Here is a 21,294-nt window from a genome sequence, read left to right on the forward strand (position 1 = left end):
GCTCATCTGCGTGAACGTGCCTTAGGCATGCTGCAAGGAGGCATAAGGACTGCAGATGTGGCCAGGGCAATAAATTGCAATATGTCCGTGCTGTGAGATGCCTAAGACAGCGCTACAGGGAGACAGGACGGACAGCTGATCATCCTCGCAGTGGCAGACCACGTATAACAACATCTGCACAGGATCGGCACATCCGAACATCACACCTGCGGGACAGGTACAGGATGGCAACAACAACTGCCCGAGTTACACCAGGAACACACAATCCCTCCATCAGTGCTCAGACTGTCCGCAATAGGCTGAGAGGCTGGACTGAGGTCTTGTAGGCCTGTTGTAAGGCAGGTCCTCACCAGACATCTCCGGCAACAACGTCGCCTATGGGCACAAACCCACTGTCGCTGGACCAGACAGGACTGGCAAAAAGTGCTCTTCACTGACGAGTCGCGGTTTTGTTTCACCTGGGGTGATGGTCGGATTTGCATTTATCGTCGAAGGAATGAGCGTTACACCGAGGCCTGTGCTCTGGAGCGGGATCGTTTTGGAGGTGGAGCGTCCGTCATGGTCTGGGGCAGTGTGTCACAGCATCATCGGACTGAGCTTGTCATTGCAGGCAGTCTCAACGCTGTGTGTTACAGGGAAGATATCCTCCTCCCTCATGAGGTACCCTTCCTGCAGGCTCATCCTGACCTGACCCTCCAGCATGACAATGCCACCAGCCATACTGCTCGTTCTGCGCATGATTTCCTGAAAGACAGGAATGTCAGTGTTCTGCCATGGCCAGCGGAGAGCCCGGATCTCAATCCCATTGAGCATGTCTGGGACCTGTTGGATCGGAGGGTGAGGGCTAGGGCCATTCCCCCCAGAAACGTCCGGAAACTTGCAGGTGCCTTGGTGGAAGAGTGGGGTAACATCTCACAGCAAGAACTGGCAAATCTGGTGCAGTCCATGAGGAGGAGATGCACTGCAGTACTTAATGCAGCTGGTGGCCACACCAGATACTGACTGTTACTTTTGATTTTGACCCCCCCTTTGTTCAGGGACACATTATTCAATTTCTGTTAGTCACATGTCTGAGGAACTTGTTCAGTTTATGTCTCAGTTGTTGAATCTTGTTATGTTCATACAAATATTTACACATGTTAAGTTTGCTGAAAATAAACGCAGTTGACAGTGAGAGGACGTTTCTTTTTTTGCTGAGTTTATAAGTATAAACAATTACAATAAATGGAATACCTGAATTCCCACCAAAATTAATTATTTGTGTGTGGCAGTACAATGTTTTATGTTCTATAATTCAGTCAATATCGGATGGATTTTTTTTTTCAAAAAGTTTGGAGTATCTTCATCCATTGTCCAACTGTTGCCTTTATTCAAATACTTTTTTAACCTTTTGACAATTTCGATGCCTGTTGCTAGTGTGTGTGTGTGTGTGTGTGTGTGTGTGTGTGTGTGTGTGTGTGTGTGTGCGCGTGACCAGTACAAGCTTTGTTTTGGCAGCATCATCAGAGTTTTATTTCACTAAGTAGGTGCAATGAGCCAGCAAACTCTGATCAACAAACACATAAACAAGACCCCCTGTGAGATAGACCACAACATTCCTCTCTTTCTCTTCTCTCTCTATCTATCACTCCTCTCCTCTCTTCTCACCCATCATTTACTCCCCAGTGCCCTATTAATTTATTAAGTGTTTTCTCCTCTGTCATTTACTCTGTAGTATTTACTAGTCCCTGGACTGGACTGTTCCTGGGAAAACAACAACACAGCATTGTTAGACTGTAGATTAACAACACTGTTGGCCAGTGGCACACACTGGTCTCCTCATAAAACAGTGTGTGTGTGTTTGTGCGTGCATGCAAGTAACTGCCAAAATATAGGAAACACCAACATAAAGTGGCTTAATAGGGTGTTGGGCCTCCACTAGCCAGAACAGCTTCAATGCACCTTGGCATATATTTTACCTTGGCATACAAGTGTCTGGATCTCTACTCATTTACTGAAGTGTTTCCATTATTTTGGCAGTTACCTGTATATCTCTGACCTGAATGTGTTTGCTGGGAAATGCTGTTTTATTGTTCTATTTTGGAAAAGGACTGAGGAATGTGTGTTTCACTGGACGTTCCATGGGGGAAAAAATGTGGTGTACAACCGTAATCAGCAGAATAATGTTTGTTCTAAACCTCCTAAAATGGTTTATGGGTACAGTGCCTTCGGAAAGTATTCAGACCCCTTTACTTTTTCCACATTTTGTTACGTTACAGCCTTATTCTAAAATGTATTAAATTGTTTTTTTCCTCATCAATCTACACACAATACCCCATAACTGGTTTTTAGAAATTGTTACTAATTTATAAAAAATATAAAAAATATTTACATAAGTATTCAGACCCTTTACTCAGTACTTTGTTGAAGCACCTTTGGCAGCGATTACAGCATAGAGTCTTCTTGGGTATGACCCTACAAGCTTGGCACACCTGTATTTGGGGTGTTTCTCCCATTCTTCTCTGCAGATCCTCTCAAGCTCTGTCAGGTTGGATTGGGGAGTGTTGCTGCACAGCTATTTTCAGGTCTCTCCAGAGATGTTTGATCGGGTTCAAGTCTGGCTGTGCCACTCAAGGACATTCAGATTCTTGTCCCGAAGCCACTCCTGCGTTGTCTTGGCTGTGTGCTTAGGGTCGTTGTCCTGTTGGAAGGTGAACATTCGCCCCAGTCTGAGGTCCTGAGCACTCTGGAGCAGGTTTTCATCAAGGATCTCTCTGTACTTTGCTCCGTTAATATTTTCCTCGATACTGACTAGTCTCCCAGTCCCTGCCGCTGATGCTGCCACCACCATGCTTCACCATAGGGATGGTGCCAGGTTTCCTCCAGATGTGACGCTTGGCATTCAGGCCAAAGAGTTCAAATTTGGTTTCATCAGACCAGAGAATCTTGTTTCTCATGGTCCGAGAGTCTTTAGGTGCCTTTTGGAAAACTCCAAGCGGGCTGTCATGTGCCTTTTATTGAGGAGTGGCTTCTGTCTGGCCACTCTACCATAAAGGCCTGATTGGTGGAGTGCTGTAGAGATGATTGTCCTTCTGTAAGGTTCTCCCATCTCCACAGAGGAACTCTAGAGCTCTGTCAGAGTGACCATCGGGTTCTTGGTCACCTCCCTGACCAAGGCCCTTCTCCCCCTGATTGCTCAGTTTGGCCAGGCGACCAGCTCTAGGAAGAGTCTTGGTGATTCCAAACTTCTTTCATTTAAGAATGATGGAGGCCACTGTGTTCTTGGGGACCTTCAATGCTGCAGAAATGTTTTGGTACCCTTCCCCAGGTCTGTGCCTCGACATGATCCTGTCTCTGAGCTCTATGGACAATTATTTCGACCTCATGGCTTGGTTTTTGCTCTGACATGCACTGTCAACTGTGGGACCTTATATAGACAGGTGTGTGCCTTTCCAAATCATGTCCAATCAATTGAATTTACCACAGGTGGACTCCAATCAAGTTGTAGAAACATCTCAAGGATGATGAATGGAATCAGGATGCACCTGAGTCTCATAGCAAAGGGTCTGAATACTTATGTAAATAAGATATTTCTGTTTTAATTTTTTATACATTTGCACACATTTCTAAAAAACTGTTTTTGCTTCGTCATTATGGGGTATAGTGTGTGGATTGCTGAGGACATTTTTATATTTAATCCATTTTAGAATAAGCCTGTAACGTAACAAAATGTGGGAAAAGTCAAGGGGTCTGAGTACTTTCTGTCTGCAGAGTTAACTGCTGTAATCAGGAAACATGGTTCGGGAATGTCATGAAACTGACCAGAGAGTATATTGCTGTCCCCCTATTCTACTCATCTATCTACGGACGCATTCTCGTGTTTCTAACTCACATCGTGGTTTTTATTTTTGTATAATTTTTTATTAGATTTTCTATTATTATTATTATTATTATTATTATTATTATTATTATTATTATTACTGCATTGTTGGGAAAGAGCTCCCAAGATAAGAATTTCACTGTACTGTTTTACACCTGATGCATCCTGTGCACGTGGCGAATACACTTTGAAACTTGAAACATACACACACATACATAGCAGGACTATATCAATGCCAGTTATGTCCAACTAACTCTTCTCCCTCTCTCTCTCGCTCCCTTTCTCTCTCCCCCTGCTCTCTAGATGATAAGACGCGTGTTCCAGTGGGTGATAATCAGGACTATATTAATGCCAGTTATATCCATATGGAGGTTGGCAGTGATGAGTTCATCTATATCTCCTGCCAGGGTCCTCTGCCCTCCACCGTGCCCGACTTCTGGCAGATGGTCTGGGAGAACAGGTCTGTGGCATTAGTGTATACACAAAAGTTTCCGACAGACATCGTTTCGATCGAAAACGTTTTGCAGAGGAAAATGAGAAATTCTGTTTCAGTCCGTTTTCTTCTGTATGGTGCCTAATGAACACGACCCTGGTGTGTCAGCGCTGACCTGTAACTAAGGTCTTATAGTCTGAATAGTACAACATCGTTAACAACCGTCTTTCCCCACTCCCCAGGTCTGATGTGATAGCCATGATGACCCAGGAGGTGGAGAGAGGCAGGGTGAAGTGTCACCGCTACTGGCCAGAGAGGGTGAGCTGTCCCCTAGACACGGGACGCTTCCAGCTCAGCCTGGAGAACCAGCAGATCATGGAATACTTCCACATCAAGATCATCCGCATGGTGGAGAAAGAGGTGAAGGAGGGACGATAAATAGAGGGGACGGAGAAGATTCTAAAAAGCTTAAATGTAAAGCATGAATTAGCATGAGTACAATGTCTATTTTTTTGTGTCTACTAAATCCAATGAAAGTCGTTTTGAAGGATACACTATCTCTCATTTCAATTCAGTTTTTCATCAGCCACTGTCATCTCCGCTGTCTCTTAGATGGTTTAGGCCCTGGTCTCCTTTATGACAAAACACATTTGTAAAATTGTACAATTTGGAATTTGATTGATCAGTTGATTGATATCTGTTCCCTCCTCCTGTTCCAGTCTGGGGAGACCCACTTTGTCCGTCACCTGAAGTTTATCCGTTGGCCTGACCACGGTGTGCCGCAGTGTTCAGAGCAGCTGGTCAGATTTATCCGCTACCTCCGAGCGGTCCACCATAAAGGACCTGTTACTGTTCACTGTAGTGCTGGGATAGGACGAACAGGAGTACTGATCTGCACCGATGTCATCCTGAGTCTCATAGAGAACGATCTCCCGGTGAGTTAGATAGAGCACACAGGTGCGCACCAATGATGTATAAACACTAGATTGCTGATGCTATGTATTGGCCAGTGAGAGGCTTTGAAGCCACCATATTGGTACTCCTCAGAAGGAGCAGTCCTCCATAGGAATTAATAGAATTCTACAGTATTTCAATTTAATGTTTCAATTTAATTGAAGTATTTCTTTGTTGTAGTGGGGATGTTAAAAGTATGCATTACGGTGTCTGTAATATAATATATTAGCAAACAATTATGTAGAAATTAATAAATGCATTTCAATTTTTTTCAAAACCTTTTTTACAATGGCTTTCGAAACAGTGCCTCTGGTCAGTTATCTAGTGTTTTATATACATAATTGGTGCACACCCAGACACAAACACATGCATGCATGCACACGCTCACACACACTCCTTACCTCAAATACGGATACAAACTATGCTCTTCAATTGGTGTTCTTAAAAGTCCTTGTGTATATCAGAGAGATACCTGTACTAACCTCCATGTACCTAACTCCTTGTCTTTCTCTGTCCACAGATCAACATCAGTAACATTGTGAGGGAGATGAGACTGCAGCGATACGGCATGATTCAGACCAAGGTCAGTACAGTAGGCCCACCAGTCAGAGGTTAGTGTCAGGGGTCACGGGTCAAACATTTGATTAGCCATTCAGGCTACCATTGATCCTTTGTCTATGGCTTCCGTAAGCCTATCCACTATTGTTTCCTACATAATCAGATATGAAATGAAATTACACATATTCCACAAACCCAGTTTGAGTAGTGGTTCTTTAGTCCTACTAACCTGGGGTGGGTTTCCCAAAGCCTTCATAGCTAAATTCATGTCACTCAACCACCCAGCCACTGAGCCCTGAAAGAATAACAATTATAAAAATCTATGTTTGACGGTCAATCATCTATGCATGATTCAAATATAATTTGTAAAATAAAGCACTTTGCGGTTTGAGTGGCGCGAGTCTGGATGGTCGAAAGAAAGTATGTTAGCTACGAAGCTGACGGGAAACCCACCCCCATGGTTAATGACAGTGTGTGAATAGAGTTAGTGGACCCTCACAGCGCTAGAGAGAGAGACAGAAGCTACAGTTGAAGTCGGAAGTTTACATACACTTAGGTTGGAGTAATTAAAACTTGTTTTTCAACCACTCCACAAATTTCTTGTTAACAAACTATAGTTTTGGCAAGTCGGTTAGGACATCTACTTTGTGCATGACACAAGTAATCTTTCCAACAATTGTTTACAGACAGATTATTTCACTTATAATTCACTGTATCACAATTCCAGTGGGTCAGAAGTTTAAATACACTAAGTTGACTGTGCCTTTAAACAGCTTGGAAAATTCCAGAAAATGATTTCATGGCTTTAGAAGCTTCTGATAGGCTAATTGACATCATTTGAGTCAATTGGAGGTGTACCTGTGGATGTATTTCAAGGCCTACCTTCAAACTCAGTGCCTCTTTGCTTGACATCATGGGAAAATCTAAAGAAATCAGCCAAGACCTCAGAAAAAAAATTGTAGACCTCCACAAGTCTGGTTCATCCTTGGGAGCAATTTCCAAACGCCTGAAGGTACCACGTTCATCTGTACAAACAATAGTACGCAGGTATAAACACCTAATACCGCTCAGGAAGGAGACGCGTTCTGTCTCCTAGAGATGAACGTACTTTGGTGCGAAAAGTGGAAATCAATCCCAGAACAACAGCAAAGGACCTTGTGAAGATGCTGGAGGAAACAGGTACAAAAGCATCTATATCCACAGTAAAACGAGTCCTATATCGACATAACCTGAAAGGCCGCTCAGCAGGGAAGAAGGCGCTGCTCCAAAACCGCCATAAAAAAGCCAGACTACGGTTTGCAACTGCACATGGGGACAAAGAAATGTCCTCTGTTCTGATGAAACAAAAATAGAACTGTTTGGCCATAATGACCATCGTTATGTTTGAAGGAAAAAGGGGGTCGCTTGCAAGCCGAAGAACACCATCCCAACCATGACACACGGGGGTGGCAGCATCATGTTGTGGGGTGCTTTGCTGCAGGAGGAACTGGTGCACTTCACAAAATATATGACATCATGAGGAAGGAAAATGATGTGGATATATTGAAGCAACATCTCAAGACATCAGTCAGGAAGTTAAAGCTTGGTCGCAAATGGGTCTTCTAAATCGACGATGACCCCAAGCATACTTCCAAAGTTGTGGCAAAATGGCTTAAGGACAACAAAGTCAAGGTATTGGAGTGGCAATGACAAAGCCCTGACCTCAATCCTATAGAACATTTGTGGGCAGAACTGAAAAAGCATGTGCGAGCAAGGAGGCCTACAAACCTGATTCAGTTACACCATCTCTGTCAGGAGGAATGGGCCAAAATTCACCCGACTTATTGTGGAAAGCTTGTGGAAGGCTACCCGAAACGTTTGACCCAAGTTAAACAATTTAAAGGCAATGCTACCAAATACTAATTGAGTGTATGTAAACTTCTGACCCACTGGGAATGTGATGAAAGAAATAAAAGCTGAAATAAATCATTCTCTCTACTATTATTCTGACATTTTACATTCTTAAAATGAAGTGGTGATCCTAACTGACCTAAGACAGGGAATTTTTACTAGGATTAAATGTCAGGAATTGTGAAAAACTGAGTTTAAATGTATTTGGCTAAGGTGTATGTAAACTTCAGACTTCAACTGTATTTCCCCCTAACCACTAATGTACCACATCATAAGTAATTATAACATCCTATAATTATCTGACTACAGTCGGCTCTTTACTGCACTGTGTTTGTGTGTGTGTGTGTGTGTGTGTGTGTGTGTGCGTGCGTACGCGTTTGTGTGTGACCAGTGCATGAGCATTTGGGTATGTGTGTAGTAACATCTCTGTTTTGTCTCTGGTTATAGGAACAGTACCTGTTCTGCTACAAGGTATGGTTGGAGGTTCTACATCACATCCTGCAGCTGCACGGTAACCAATGGCAACCAGAGAGCCCCCGCGAACTTAATATGAGCCCTCGCGCACACAGTAACCGATGGCAACCTGAGAACCCCTGTGAAGATAATCAATTTGTTTGACCAGTTACTTGCCCCCCCCCGTTAGCAGTTGATTTTGTTATGAACACTGTATATGTATATGTTTTAGCCAATTCCTTTGTTTGTTTGATGTCATGCCAAACATGACTATTCAGAGTTGGCTAAAGCACATATAAATGGGAAGACCAAGCTACAGTATGTTTCTGCAGGGTTTTGATATTTGGGTTATGAATGTATTGATGTAGGTAGACATTTTTACAGTTGGTTCTTTTGTGTTTTTTCTAGATGACAGTGGCTGATGAAAAACTTAACTGAAATGAGAGATACTGTGATTATAGTATTGGTTTGAGTTAGATCAATGATATGACAGCCTTTATGGGTTTAGTGATTGCCTTCTGTGTTAAGTTAGGAGTGTTTTGGTTGTGGGATTTTTGAAGGGTATTACTATTTAAATTGTTATATTTAATCTTTCCATATTTTATTTTAGTAACTTAATGTATATATATTTTCACAATTGTACTGCATGCATAATATCAATTATAACCTAAATACATTTAATAGCACCACAGCACATCACTAACCAATGATGTCACTGCTAATTGCAATGCACAGTGTAAGGTGTATTATACCAAAATGTATATTAGAATATCTTTAAATATGTAGCTAATATATAGAGTTTATGAAATATTGTGTTTAAATATTGTGAAATAAGTGCATGTAAATCATTTGAGTTTTGTCCATGACTGAAACCAGAAGTGAATAGAATCAAGTGCCTTGGAAAGACTTGCAGCTTTATGTCACACTGATTAATAATAGTTATGTAGTGTGAATCCAAACATGCGATCTTGCAGTGCGAAGAGACTCATATTTTGTTTGTTTCACCTCCGGAAACCTGAAAACCAGGTTTGATTGAACAGGACCCTGAGTACACATGCTCTGTGTGATTCTGTAAGGAATCTCTGTCTGATACTTTCACAGGTTTTTGTTCATATCTTGTTGTCCCACAACTTGGATTCACTGTATGTGAGTTCTGCAGTACAATAGTAGTGAAACTATCTTCAATTTGCAGTCTGTCTACAACCACTGAACAAGTGCTTAGGGGTTTGAAATGTAATGACAGTCAAATGCACAAAAATATACTGTATTTCTTATTACATTTTAGTCATTTAGCAGACACTCTTATCCAGAGCGACTTACAGTTAGTGAATGTAATTATTTAATTTTTTTTATACTGGCCCCCCGTGGGAAACGAACCCACATCCCTGCTGGCCACACCCTCCCCTACCTTGGACCAATTGCGCGCCGCCCATGGGTCTCCCGGTTGCGACAGAGCCTGGATTCGAACCAGGATCTCTAGTGGTACAGCTAGACGCTGCGATGCAGTGCCTTAGACCACTGCGCCACTTGGGAGTCATTGTACAATAACATCACCATTGTAGCTGCAGTTTCAGTAGCATGATAATATAACTCACTGCAACATACACTGTGTGTAACAGTGTAGCCTTGGTCTGGTCACTATGTATTACCTCTGACTGTCATATAAAATCTGTTCTCAAATACTGATTTGTTTCACATTGTGGTAAGAGACAGGATCATGATTAGAAACAGATGTTCTTTATTTGGTAGGTCACAGGTATTGTATATGACAAGGACAAGGCAGTTGGCTATAACAGGTATATTTACAAACTGACAGAACATGGAAAAGAGAGAAGGGAGAGAGAACCCTAACTGTGGCTACATGGAGCCCCTCTCTGGTACAGAGTAAATTATCTCCAGGTTTACTGCATGATAAATAAGTGTGTCTCACATGGGCATTTGTGACCGCATGGAAACCCCACTGGGCACACACTGGTTGAATCAACATTGTTTCCATGTCATTTCAATGAAATGACGTTGAACCAACATGGAATAGACGTTGAATTGACATCTGTGCCGAGTGGGACAGCACGCACCCTAAGAGGAAACAGCTAGCTACACACACACACACACACACACACACACACACACACGTCTTAAAACCTGAGACTGGGGAAAGCCCTATAGCAATGTCTCCCTCTCTCCCACTGTCTCTCTATTAGGACTCCATACCTCACTCCATCACTCACTCCTTCACAAAGTCCCTTCCTCATTCCCTCTCTCGCACTCTCTCCCTCCTTCACTCTCTACCCCAGACCTTGTTATAGTTGTGAGTTATTGTATGACATGGGTTATTCAGGGTCCAGTCACTTTTAGGTGTATAGAATTATATAAATCCTACTTGCCTTTTATAGTTTCGTATAAATAGTTATTTCCTTTTTTATAAAAGGTGATCGTAGGAGTCTTGGCTGGAATGAATGAATAAATGAATGAAGAAATTAGTGAATTAATGAATTCTTGTTATCCCTGGGCAGGGTCTGAGTGAGCGCTGGAACCTCCCTGGGAGAATCTCAATTGCATTACCTTGATTCCTCGCGACCTCTGACCTTCTCATCCAATGGGTTTTGAGAAGGAGAGAGGATGCGAGGAATCTAGGAAATGCAATTGAGATGATCTCCCTGATCAAGTCTCACATCCTCCTTATCCATCACCAGCCACCATTCTAAAGCACCACTGTGAATACTGCCATCTTCTCCTTTCTAACCATAAGACACACGGGAGAGGATAAACAGGAGTGGAAGAGAAGAGAGAAGGAGTGGAGGAAAGGAAGTGGAGCAGATGACAGACAGTGGTGATGGAGAAGGAGTGGATGGAGTGGAGGAGAGGGCATCCAGAGGTGATAGAGATAGAGTGTGGAGGACATGGGGAGGTGGCAAAGTAATTAGTTGTGGTGTGTTCAGTGAGAGAACAGTGGTTTATAGACCACGCGGGAACGTGTAGAAATGAACTCACTGACTTCCAGTAAATCATCACTCTCTCTGTTGGGTTCACACAGCAACACACACACACACCCCACCATGTTTTCTGTTAAGTCGATATTTTTTTTTATTAGCACACACGAGCTGCTCCATTACTCATTGCACACACATCTTGTTGGGCTTTAAAGAGCATCTAGCTCTGTTCTATGGGAAGTTTAGTCTAGGACTCATGACCTGTGGGACACTGGGAATTTGAATTTTCTCATGACTCCTGTGGACTCCTCATGGACAGTCAAATAAGTGATATGAAGAGCAGACAGACATAAATACTCAGGGAGGATAGAACACATCTTCCACATATCCTGGAGTTTTCTGAGTGACCAGAGAGCTGTAACTGTCACACACACACAGAAGGTGCTGGAGGTTCGAAGGCAAGCAGCTGGAGTTTCAATCAGACCTAGGGTTTAAGGGGAGCATGAGGTGAGGGGGGGGGGTTGAGTAAGTGGACGTGTGTATTTTTGTCTCAGTGGAGGTGTGTGTTGTCGGCACCAGCCAGGTGTTGAGTGGGGGGCCAAAGCTTGGTGATGATGGAGGTTCAATCGTCTTGTAGCGTAAAGTACGAGTCAGCTCATACCTCACTGTCACCAACACAACTAAGCCCGCCCCCCTGGCAAAGTAGTTGGTGGCTGTGTGTGTTTGTGCACACATTTGTGTTTGTGCATGCGCACGTAAGTGGCTGTGCGTGCATATGTGTGTTTGTGTGTGTTATTCACATCCTGTGTGTGTGTGTGTGTGTGTGTGTGTGTGTAGACTCCCTTGGTGTCTCTGGAGTGACAGACAAAGTGACACTCACAGAACAACCATTCATGACATCACTGAATTAAACTCCACTTATTTTACAGGCAAACAAGGAAGTGAAGGAAAACCAATTATAAAAAGTCCCTCTTGTAGGTCCACTTGTAATTATCTTAGGGTTGACTTAAAGCGGAGTAGCTGCTTTCATGTCCTGTGGTCATGTTGGGTTTTGAGTTACTGCCAGAAGTACTTTGTCAAATAAAACACCATTTTATTTGTCACATGCTTCGTAGACAACAGGTGTAGACTAACAGTGAAATGTTTACCTACAGGTAAATTTCAAACAATGCAGTGTAAAAAAAAAAAAAAAGATAAAAAAAATACATAAATTGTGACACGATGAATAAATAATGGGTCTTGTTGCTTCCAGACTTGGTGCATTGGTACCGCTTGCCGTGCGGCAGCAGAGAGAACAGTCTGTGGCTTGGGTGGCTGGATTCTTTGACAATTTTTGGTGCTTGGTATAGAAGCCCTGGATGGCTGGGAATTCGGCCCTGTGATGTACTGGGCCGTACGCACTACCCTCTGTAGCACCTTGTGGTCAGATGCCAAGCAGTTTCCATACCAAGGGGTGATGCAGCCAGTCAAGATGATCTCGATAGTGCAGCTGTAGAACTTTGAGGATCTGAGGGACCATGCCAAATCTTTTCAGCCTCCTGAGGGGGAAGAGGCATTGTCTTGCCCTCTTCACAACTGTGTTGGAGTGTTTGGACCATGATAGCTCCATAGTGATGTGGACACCGAGGAACTTGAAGCTCCACTACAGTCCCGTCGATGTGAATGGGGGCGTGCTCAGCATTCCGTTTCCTGTAGTCTATGATCAGCTCCTTTGTCTTACTGATGTTGAGGGAGAGTTTGTTGTCCTGGCACCACATTGCCAGGTCTCTGACCTCCTCCCTATAGGTTGTCTCATCGTCGTCGGTGATCAGGCCTACCACCGTCGTGTCGTCGGCAAAAAATGATAGTGTTGGCGTTGTGCACGGCCACGCAATCATGGGTGAACAGGGAGTACAGGAGGGGACTAAGCACGCACCCCTGAGGAGCCCCCATGTTGAGGGTCATCGTGGAAGATGTGTTTTTGCCTACCCTCACCACCTGGGGGCGGCCTGTCAGAAAGTCCAGGATCCAGTTGCAGAGGGAGTTGTTCAGTCCTAGGGACCTTAGCTTAGTGATGAGCTTCAAGGGCACTATGGTGTTGAACGCTGAGCTGTAGTCAATGAACAGCATTCTCAGGTAGGTGTTCCTTTTGTCCAAGTGGGAAAGGCTAGTGTAGAGTGCAATAGAGATTGCGTCATCTGTATGCAAATTGGGGTGGGTGATGGTGGTGTTGATGTGAGCCATAACCAGCCTTTCAAAGCATTTCATGGCTACAGATGTGAGTAGTACGGGGCGATAGTCATTTAGACTGGTTACATTGGCGTTATTGGGTACAGGGACTATGGTGGTCTGTTTGAAACATGTAGGTATTACAGACTTGGTCAGGGAGAGGTTGAAAATGTCAGTGAAGACACAAGCCCTGCGGCCTTGTGAATGTTAACCTGTTTAAAGGTCTTACTCACATCAATACGGAGTCGTCCGGAACAGCTGGTGCTTTCACGCATGGTTCAGTGTAGCTTACCTCGAATTGAGCCTTTAGCTCATCTGGTAGGCTTGTGTCACTGAGCAGCTCGTGGCTGGATTTCCCTTGTAATCCGTGATAGTTTGCAAGCCCTGCCACATCAGATGAGCATCAGAGCCGGTGTAGTATGATTCGATCTTAGTGCTGTATTGATACTTTGCTTGTTTGATGGTTCATCGGAAGGAGTAGCGGGATTTCTTATAAGCGTCAAGGCTAGTTTCCCAATCCTTGAAAGTGGCAGCTCTAGCCTTTGGCTCAGTGCGGATGTTGCCTGCAATCCATGGCTTCTGGTTAGGATATTTACGTACGATCACTGTGGGGACGATGTCGTCGATGCACTTATTAAAGAAGCCATTGACTGATGTGGGAAACTTCTAAATGCCATCAGATGAATCACGGAACATACTCCTGTCTGTGCTAGCGAAACAATTCTGTAGCTTATCATCCACTTCATCAGTCCACTTCAGTATTGAGCGCATCACTGGTGCTTCCTGTGAGTTTTTGCTTGTAAGCAGGAATCAGGAGGATAGAGTTATGGTCAGATTTGCCAAGTGGAGGCGTGAGGGAGAGCTTTGTATGCGTCTGTATGTGGAGTAAAGGAGATCTAAAGTTTTTTTCTCTCTAGTTGCAGATATCCTGCATTAAAATCACTGGCCACTATGAGTGCTGCCTCTGGCTGAGCATTTTCTTATTGGTTTATGGCCCTATATAGCTCTTAGAGCGCAGTCTTAGTGCCAGCATCGGTTTGTAGTGGTAAATAGACAGCTACGAAAAATACAGATGAAAACTCAGATGGTAAATGGCATGATTTACAGCTTATCATGAGGTATTCTAACTCAGGCGAGCAGAACCTCGAGACTTCCTTAATATTAGAGATTGCGTACCAGCTGTTGTTAACAAGAGACACACACACCCGCCCTTGAGTTTACGACACACTGCTTTTCTGTCCTTCCGATGCATAGAAAAACAGCTAGATTTATATTAACCATGTCCTCGTTCATCCACGACTCAATGAAGTATAGAATATTACAGTTGTTCAGGTCTCATTGATAGGATCGTCGCGAACGGAGCTTGTCTAGTTTGTTCTGATTATACATTTGCCAATAGAACAGAGGGTAGAGGCAGTTTAGTTCCTCAGTTTAGTCTTAGTTTCATCAGGGTACCCCCACGTCGGCCTCTATCGCTGTCTTTTCCTCTTCCGAGTGTCAGGGATTAGAGCCTGGTTTGGAGCCTGCGCAGCAGTGTCATTGAAGTAGAATTCTTCAGCCAAATCGAGGTTAGTGATGATTGCTGTTCTGATATACAGAAGCTCTTTTCGGTCATAGGAAACGATGGCATTATGTACAAAAAAAGTTAACATCAGCACAATAAACCACACAAAATAGCAGAATTGATCAGGAGCCTGTAAAACGGCTGCTATACATCCCAGCGCCATTCTCTCCTGCTCTCTGTGCGTGCTCCTCTTTATTTAAATTGGTGAGTGTTTTGAGGCTGTCAGTTGGTGTTTTTCGCAAGAGCATTTTCTCATTGTGTGGTTGTTGTATTGTGAAAGCAGGAGTTACTATATTAGCAAAGAACAATTGCTGTCTTTGAAATCTGCTGTGAGATTGAGGTAAATTCATCAGTTCTTCAAAAACACAACGTTGAAAGAAATGGACAGGTAAAAGCATTACACCAGTAGGCATTCACTTTATTGCTTTCACCCATATTATGTTTCCAGATCAGTGCAGATAAAGGAGAGGAGACAAGTAGAGGACGCCACTGTAGACTATTGAGATGCAGCCCTGGGACTATGGAAGGAAAGGTCTAAGAAGCAGATGTGAAGTAGCTAGTGTAGGGTTGGATAGTCCCATCGTGCTGTGACGTCATCTCCCCGGAGACTTGAAGTAGTCTGTCGTTTCCGGTCTTCCAAAGCTGCTGTTTTCCTACGGATATAATCCCGGGTCAGGCATACAGGTAGGATCTGTGTAACATCTACACTAAATATACTGGATCTGAATACACCACTAGCTGGGTTAAATACACCACTAGCTATCCGTTTCCACCAGCATTGTTACATGCTCCTAAAATGCTTCTACACAAACCATACTGGGTCTAGGCATGACTCAGCTCTCCCTGCCCCACTGATTGGCTCTTCTGTGTCAAGGCGTGCTGTAGGTGCAGTGGCGGAATCAAACGCAGGACGCAGACGGATAATCCAACAGACTTGTATTAAGCCGAAACACGGCAAACGGACAACACTTGCCCGAAGGCGAAATACGCACGAAGGCGAAAAAGAAACAAAACAGCGCACAAACAGGTGCGTAAACTCCAGCGCAGTGGAGAGAAGCTCAACCGAGCGAAAACACGTCTGACACAATCAATAATACACAACACCTGACAAACACAACGGGAACTAAATAGGACACTAATGACACTAAATGAAAACAGGTGTGACAACACTCAGACAAAAGCAAACGAACATGAAACATACAACGGTGGCAGCTAGTATTCCGGAGACAACGAACGCCGAAGCCTGCCCGAACAAGGGAGAGAGGCAGCCTCGGCCGAAACCGTGACATTCTGTATCTGCTTGATTATAATTAGATAGCTGGTATCTGAAGCGGACAGGGATACTGATGATGACGGACACTAATGATGTAGAAACACTCATTGGGTTAATATGTGGTGCGTTGACCCTGAAATAGAATAATATTCAATGATGAGAAAATGTAGAGAAATAGGAAAGGTCTGCACTCTTAATACTGAGCTGATGAAAATATCAATTGAGCTTGTTTACTATTCAATTTAATCTCATTCTCCACAATGTACAAATTGCGGACCTCTCCTTACCACGGTCTCTTCACAGACACTGATGAATCTAATATCTTCCTGCCCATAGGGTTATTCATGATCATCAATCCCTAATCATCCATAGAATAAGAATTATATTTCCATGAATCCGGCTATTCACCTCATCAGTCAGTGCATTTGTCATCTTCCAGTAACCCTAACGCACAGAGACCATCTATCCGTGTAATGACAGGGGTGGTATAAGGATGGTCTAGACATTAGTAGTGTGTGTGCGAGTGTGTGTGTGTGTTTGCGCACGTGTGTATGTGTGTGTGATTGAAAAGCAGACTGAATCCAACATCTGTCCTCCAGGTCTTCTATGTGTCTTAATTAAGGAGCTCTGAGTATCTCCATGGATGGGTTAACTTTACTGTAAACCCTGTCAGTCTCTGTTCAAGTAGACTGCTAGTCCTATTACGGATCTCAGAGGTCCCATCACCAGTTAAATAGATGGGATAACCATACTACTGCAATGTGAGAGCAGATATCTCAGACTTTGTCTGTCTTCTACAGGAATCTCGCTCTCTCTCTTGTCTTGAGCTCAAAGAATTCACATTAGCCTACTGATCCCAGCTCTGGGCCCAGTTTTTCAAAACTTTTCTGCAATCTAGGGTCAGATCAATCTGGCTGATTCTTAGCCAGTCTTTCTGAAAAAGATTGGATAGGATCATTCTGATATCAAGATCACACAATACAGATTTCCAGTGCTTTGACTAGGCCTACACCTTGCCATCTAGACTGCTCAATATAACAACTGACCACATACCTGTACTGCAGTCAATTTAAAATAATGAACCTTTGGTTTTCAGATGTAAGATTTTTTTTTTCAACCTTCCCAGTTTAGTTACATTGAAATGTATTGGTTTTGGGGCTTTTCAACTCTCAAAATCCACCCTGAATCTACCCTTCCAGTGGGATCAAGATTATCCAGATTTTCAGCATCAACACAACCCTAATCATATAATTAATGAATTCATTTAAGAACATATAATTCTGATTAAAGGTTGGATTGGATTACCAAATCAGAATCTCAAATTCTAAGAATGAATCCGATCCGATTTTGAAAAACCGGGCCCTGGGCGATTAGACCCTCTTGTGATTCTCCCAGTCCCTGTGCTCTGATGACTACACAGTCTGAATGAGAGGGAGAGATGCACCCCCCCCCCAACACAACGAGCCTCTCCCAAAACACAACACACACCCATCATATAGACACACACCTCCACTTTCAGTCCTTCTCAGTCACATCACATCCTATGATCCTCCTGTTATACACACATGTCTCTTTCTTCACTCCCAGAAAAGTGGGAATCATTGTAAAGAGGTTTGTTCTGGTGAGAGTAAATCACAAGGTGGACAGGGCCCATCTTTAGAGCTCTGGAAACACTGACACAAACGCAAGCACACACACACACACACGCACTCACTGTTTCCACTCCATTACTGTAATTATTTCTCCCTGCAGGGAGAGAGGCAGACTAAATGTGAATGGGCATCGGTCACCAACAGTACTGAGGGTTTCACCACCACAGCTCTGGGAATAGAAACACCTTTACTGAGTAAAGGGACATTACACTTAAATCACATTGTGTCAGTTGTTTTCCGACCTCAAAGTAGTCTTATATCAAGAGGAGTCAACATTCCACCCCATCGGTGGTGTAGATCCAGCTACAGTGGGGAGAACAAGTATTTGATACACTGCCGATTTTGCAGGTTTTCCTACTTACAAAGCATGTAGAGGTCTGTCATTTTTTATCATAGGTACACTTCAACTGTGAGAGACGGAATCTAAAACAAAAATCTAGAAAATCACATTGTATGATTTTTAAGTAATGAAGTTGCATTTTATTGCATGACATAAGTATTTGATACATCAGAAAAGCAGAACTTAATATTTGGTACAGAAACCTTTGTTTGCAATTACAGAGATCATACGTTTCTTGTAGGTCTTGACCAGGTTTGCACACACTGCAGCAGGGATTTTGGCCCACTCCTGCATACAGACCTTCTCCAGATCCTTCAGGTTTCGGGGCTGTCGCTGGGCAATACGGACTTTCAGCTCCCTCCAAAGATTTTCTATTGGGTTCAGGTCTGGAGACTGGCTAGGCCACTCCAGGACCTTGAGATGCTTCTTACGGAGCCACTCCTTAGTTGCCCTGGGTGTGTGTTTCGGGTCGTTGTCATGCTGGAAGACCCAGCCACGACCCATCTTCAATGCCCTTACTGAGGGAAGGAGGTTGTTGGCCAAGATCTCGCGATACATGGCCCCATCCATCCTCCCCTCAATACGGTGCAGTCGTCCTGTTCCCTTTGCAGAAAAGCATCCCCAAAGAATGATGTTTCCACCTCCATGCTTCACAGTTGGGATGGTGTTCTTGGGGTTGTACTCATCCTTCTTCTTCCTCCAAACACGGCGAGTGGAGTTTAGACCAAAAAGCTCTATTTTTGTCTCATCAGACCACATGACCTTCACACATTCCTCCTCTGGATCATCCAGATGGTCATTGGCAAACTTCAGACGGGCCTGGACATGCGCTGGCTTGAGCAGGGGGACCTTTTGTGCGCTGCAGGATGTTAATCCATGACGGCGTAGTGTGTTACTAATGGTTTTCTTTGAGACTGTGGTCCCAGCTCTCTTCAGGTCATTGACCAGGTCCTGCCGTGTAGTTCTGGGCTGAACCCTCACCTTCCTCATGATCATTGATGCCCCACAAGGTGAGATCTTGCATGGAGCCCCAGACCGAGGGTGATTGACCGTCATCTTGAACTTCTTCCATTTTCTAATAATTGCGCCAACAGTTGTTGCCTTCTCACCAAGCTGCTTGCCTATTGTCCTGTAGCCAATCCCAGCTTTATGCAGGTCTACAATTTTATCCCTGATGTCCTTACACAGCTCTCTGCTCTTGGCCATTGTGGAGAGGTTGGAGTCTGTTTGATTGAGTGTGTGGACAGGTGTCTTTTATACAGGTAACGAGTTCAAACAGGTGCAGTTAATACAGGTAATGAGTGGAGAACAGGAGGGCTTCTTAAAGAAAAACTAACAGGTCTGTGAGAGCCGGAATTCTTAATGGTTGGTAGGTGATCAAATACTTATGTCATGCAATAAAATGCAAATGAATAACTTTAAAATCATACAATGTGATTTTCTGGATTTTTGTTTTTGATTCCGTCTCTCACAGTTGAAGTGTACCCATGATAAAAATTACAGACCTCTACATGCTTTGTAAGTAGGAAAACCTGCAAAATCGGCAGTGTATCAAATACTTGTTCTCCTCACTGTATAGAAAACATCAACACTGCAAATCTGGATATTACATAGTGCTTATCTTTTACATTCGATGGCTTGCTACGTGAACGTATATCAACAGAAGACCACATTTAAGGTATGAAAATATCTGTCAAACTTTGATTTTGAAGTGTAATGTCCCTTTAAACTCCTATAGGTCAGTGGTATATTCATCAGAAAATTCAAAGCTGTTTCATAAATCATATCAGAAAGACATTTTTCCAGAAAAAAAGTAACCTTCAAATCATTTGGGTCATGATCTTCTGAGACTTAACAGTCTTTTATCCACTTTCTTTACTCTCTTACAGAGACTTCAAGGACTTTCTGTTCTCACAACTAACATGTCACGTGAGTGTCAAGGACAGTCTTCTCTCTGTCACACACACACAAACGCACCTCCCGAACTCCCCCACCCCTCAACAGCCGCATCAGTATATTGTGATTAACACCTGCTGCCAATTAGCCAACCCTCTTTGTCAAGCTGCTGTTTAAAAAAAATAACTGTGGCTCGCCACATCAAAGATGTTCCCCAAATGAGAAAAGATTTTACACACACACACTCCATGGTTAGGAACATCGTTTATCTTCATCTATGGCAGACCATCCTTGAGCGGCTCCGGCAGGAGCAGGTAATTGAAAAACAGCTTCAGCGCTTCAAATCCATGTTATTTAGCGGCGATGATAATTGATGACTCTCAGCTTGTGGAGTCCTGGGAGTCGTTTGTATTCATTAGTGTAAATTCTAATTAGGGTTTGTGATTAAAATGTGACTGTAACAGGCAGCGGGGTGCCGGGTGCGGAGACAGCCGCTGATGAGACCTCTGGTTCTGGTCACTGGCTCAGAGATTTGCCCTTAACCAGGAGCGTCGTGGAGGAGGAGGACGACAGTCCTCACTGCCGGCTAGCACCATCAATCTGTGTCTACTTCCAGTTGAGACATCCGCTCTGATGGACACTGCATTTGTGTAAAGGAGGGATAGGGAGAGTGCTCCGGGTAAGCAATTAAATAACCACATGCATGCATACACATGACATAGGCCAATAGACCTACATGCATGTGCACATATACACACATTCAGGGAGAGAAAAAACATACTTAATAAAAGTCACTGTGCAACGTTCCAAAAGACTAGTTAGAAATCATCTTCACTTCGCCCTTTAATAATAATAACACCTCTATTTCCTGATAATTATCCATTGAAGAGTAGTCTTATTAATCCATTAATTAATGAGTGACTGCACCTAAAAACCATGTGGCATCAATATGAGTCAAACATTTATTCTAGTGACAAATTTATTACATAGTGTAAATAGGATAATTTTGATAATAAAGTCAGTCTTGTCTAAAACAGAGTTTGGAACCTCAGTGCGTCACAACGAGTAAATGAAGGTTGGGTTCGGATTACAATTATGTCAACAAATCATGACCCCTTTTGCCAAGCTCCATGTGCAAATCGCCAGCCGGCCACTTTGCTTCCCTTCATTGAGGGCTCCGTTGTTTCACCGTCCCTAACGCGTTCAAAGGATCATGGCCATTTGAGACTGAAAAGCCCTATACGGATTGACCATGCAATGCATGCATCCAGCAGGATGCACAGT

The 21,294-nt window shown here is 43.5% G+C and overlaps 1 protein-coding gene across 1 annotated transcript in view; it reads left to right on the forward strand.

Moving 5' to 3' along the window:
* Window positions 1–9,453, forward strand: part of ptpn20 (protein tyrosine phosphatase non-receptor type 20) — a 73,831-nt gene extending 64,378 nt beyond the window's left edge. Inside the window, exons 37-41 of the mRNA XM_041866935.2 lie at window positions 4,163–4,319; window positions 4,535–4,712; window positions 5,012–5,227; window positions 5,767–5,829; window positions 8,142–9,453. Coding sequence (XP_041722869.2) covers window positions 4,163–4,319; window positions 4,535–4,712; window positions 5,012–5,227; window positions 5,767–5,829; window positions 8,142–8,312 — 785 coding nt within the window. The 3' untranslated portion in view covers window positions 8,313–9,453. The remainder of the gene's footprint in view (window positions 1–4,162; window positions 4,320–4,534; window positions 4,713–5,011; window positions 5,228–5,766; window positions 5,830–8,141) is intronic.
* Window positions 9,454–21,294: the final 11,841 nt, after the last annotated feature.

Source organism: Coregonus clupeaformis, chromosome 37 (assembly GCF_020615455.1).
Source record: "Coregonus clupeaformis isolate EN_2021a chromosome 37, ASM2061545v1, whole genome shotgun sequence".
Taxonomy (NCBI): domain Eukaryota; kingdom Metazoa; phylum Chordata; class Actinopteri; order Salmoniformes; family Salmonidae; genus Coregonus; species Coregonus clupeaformis.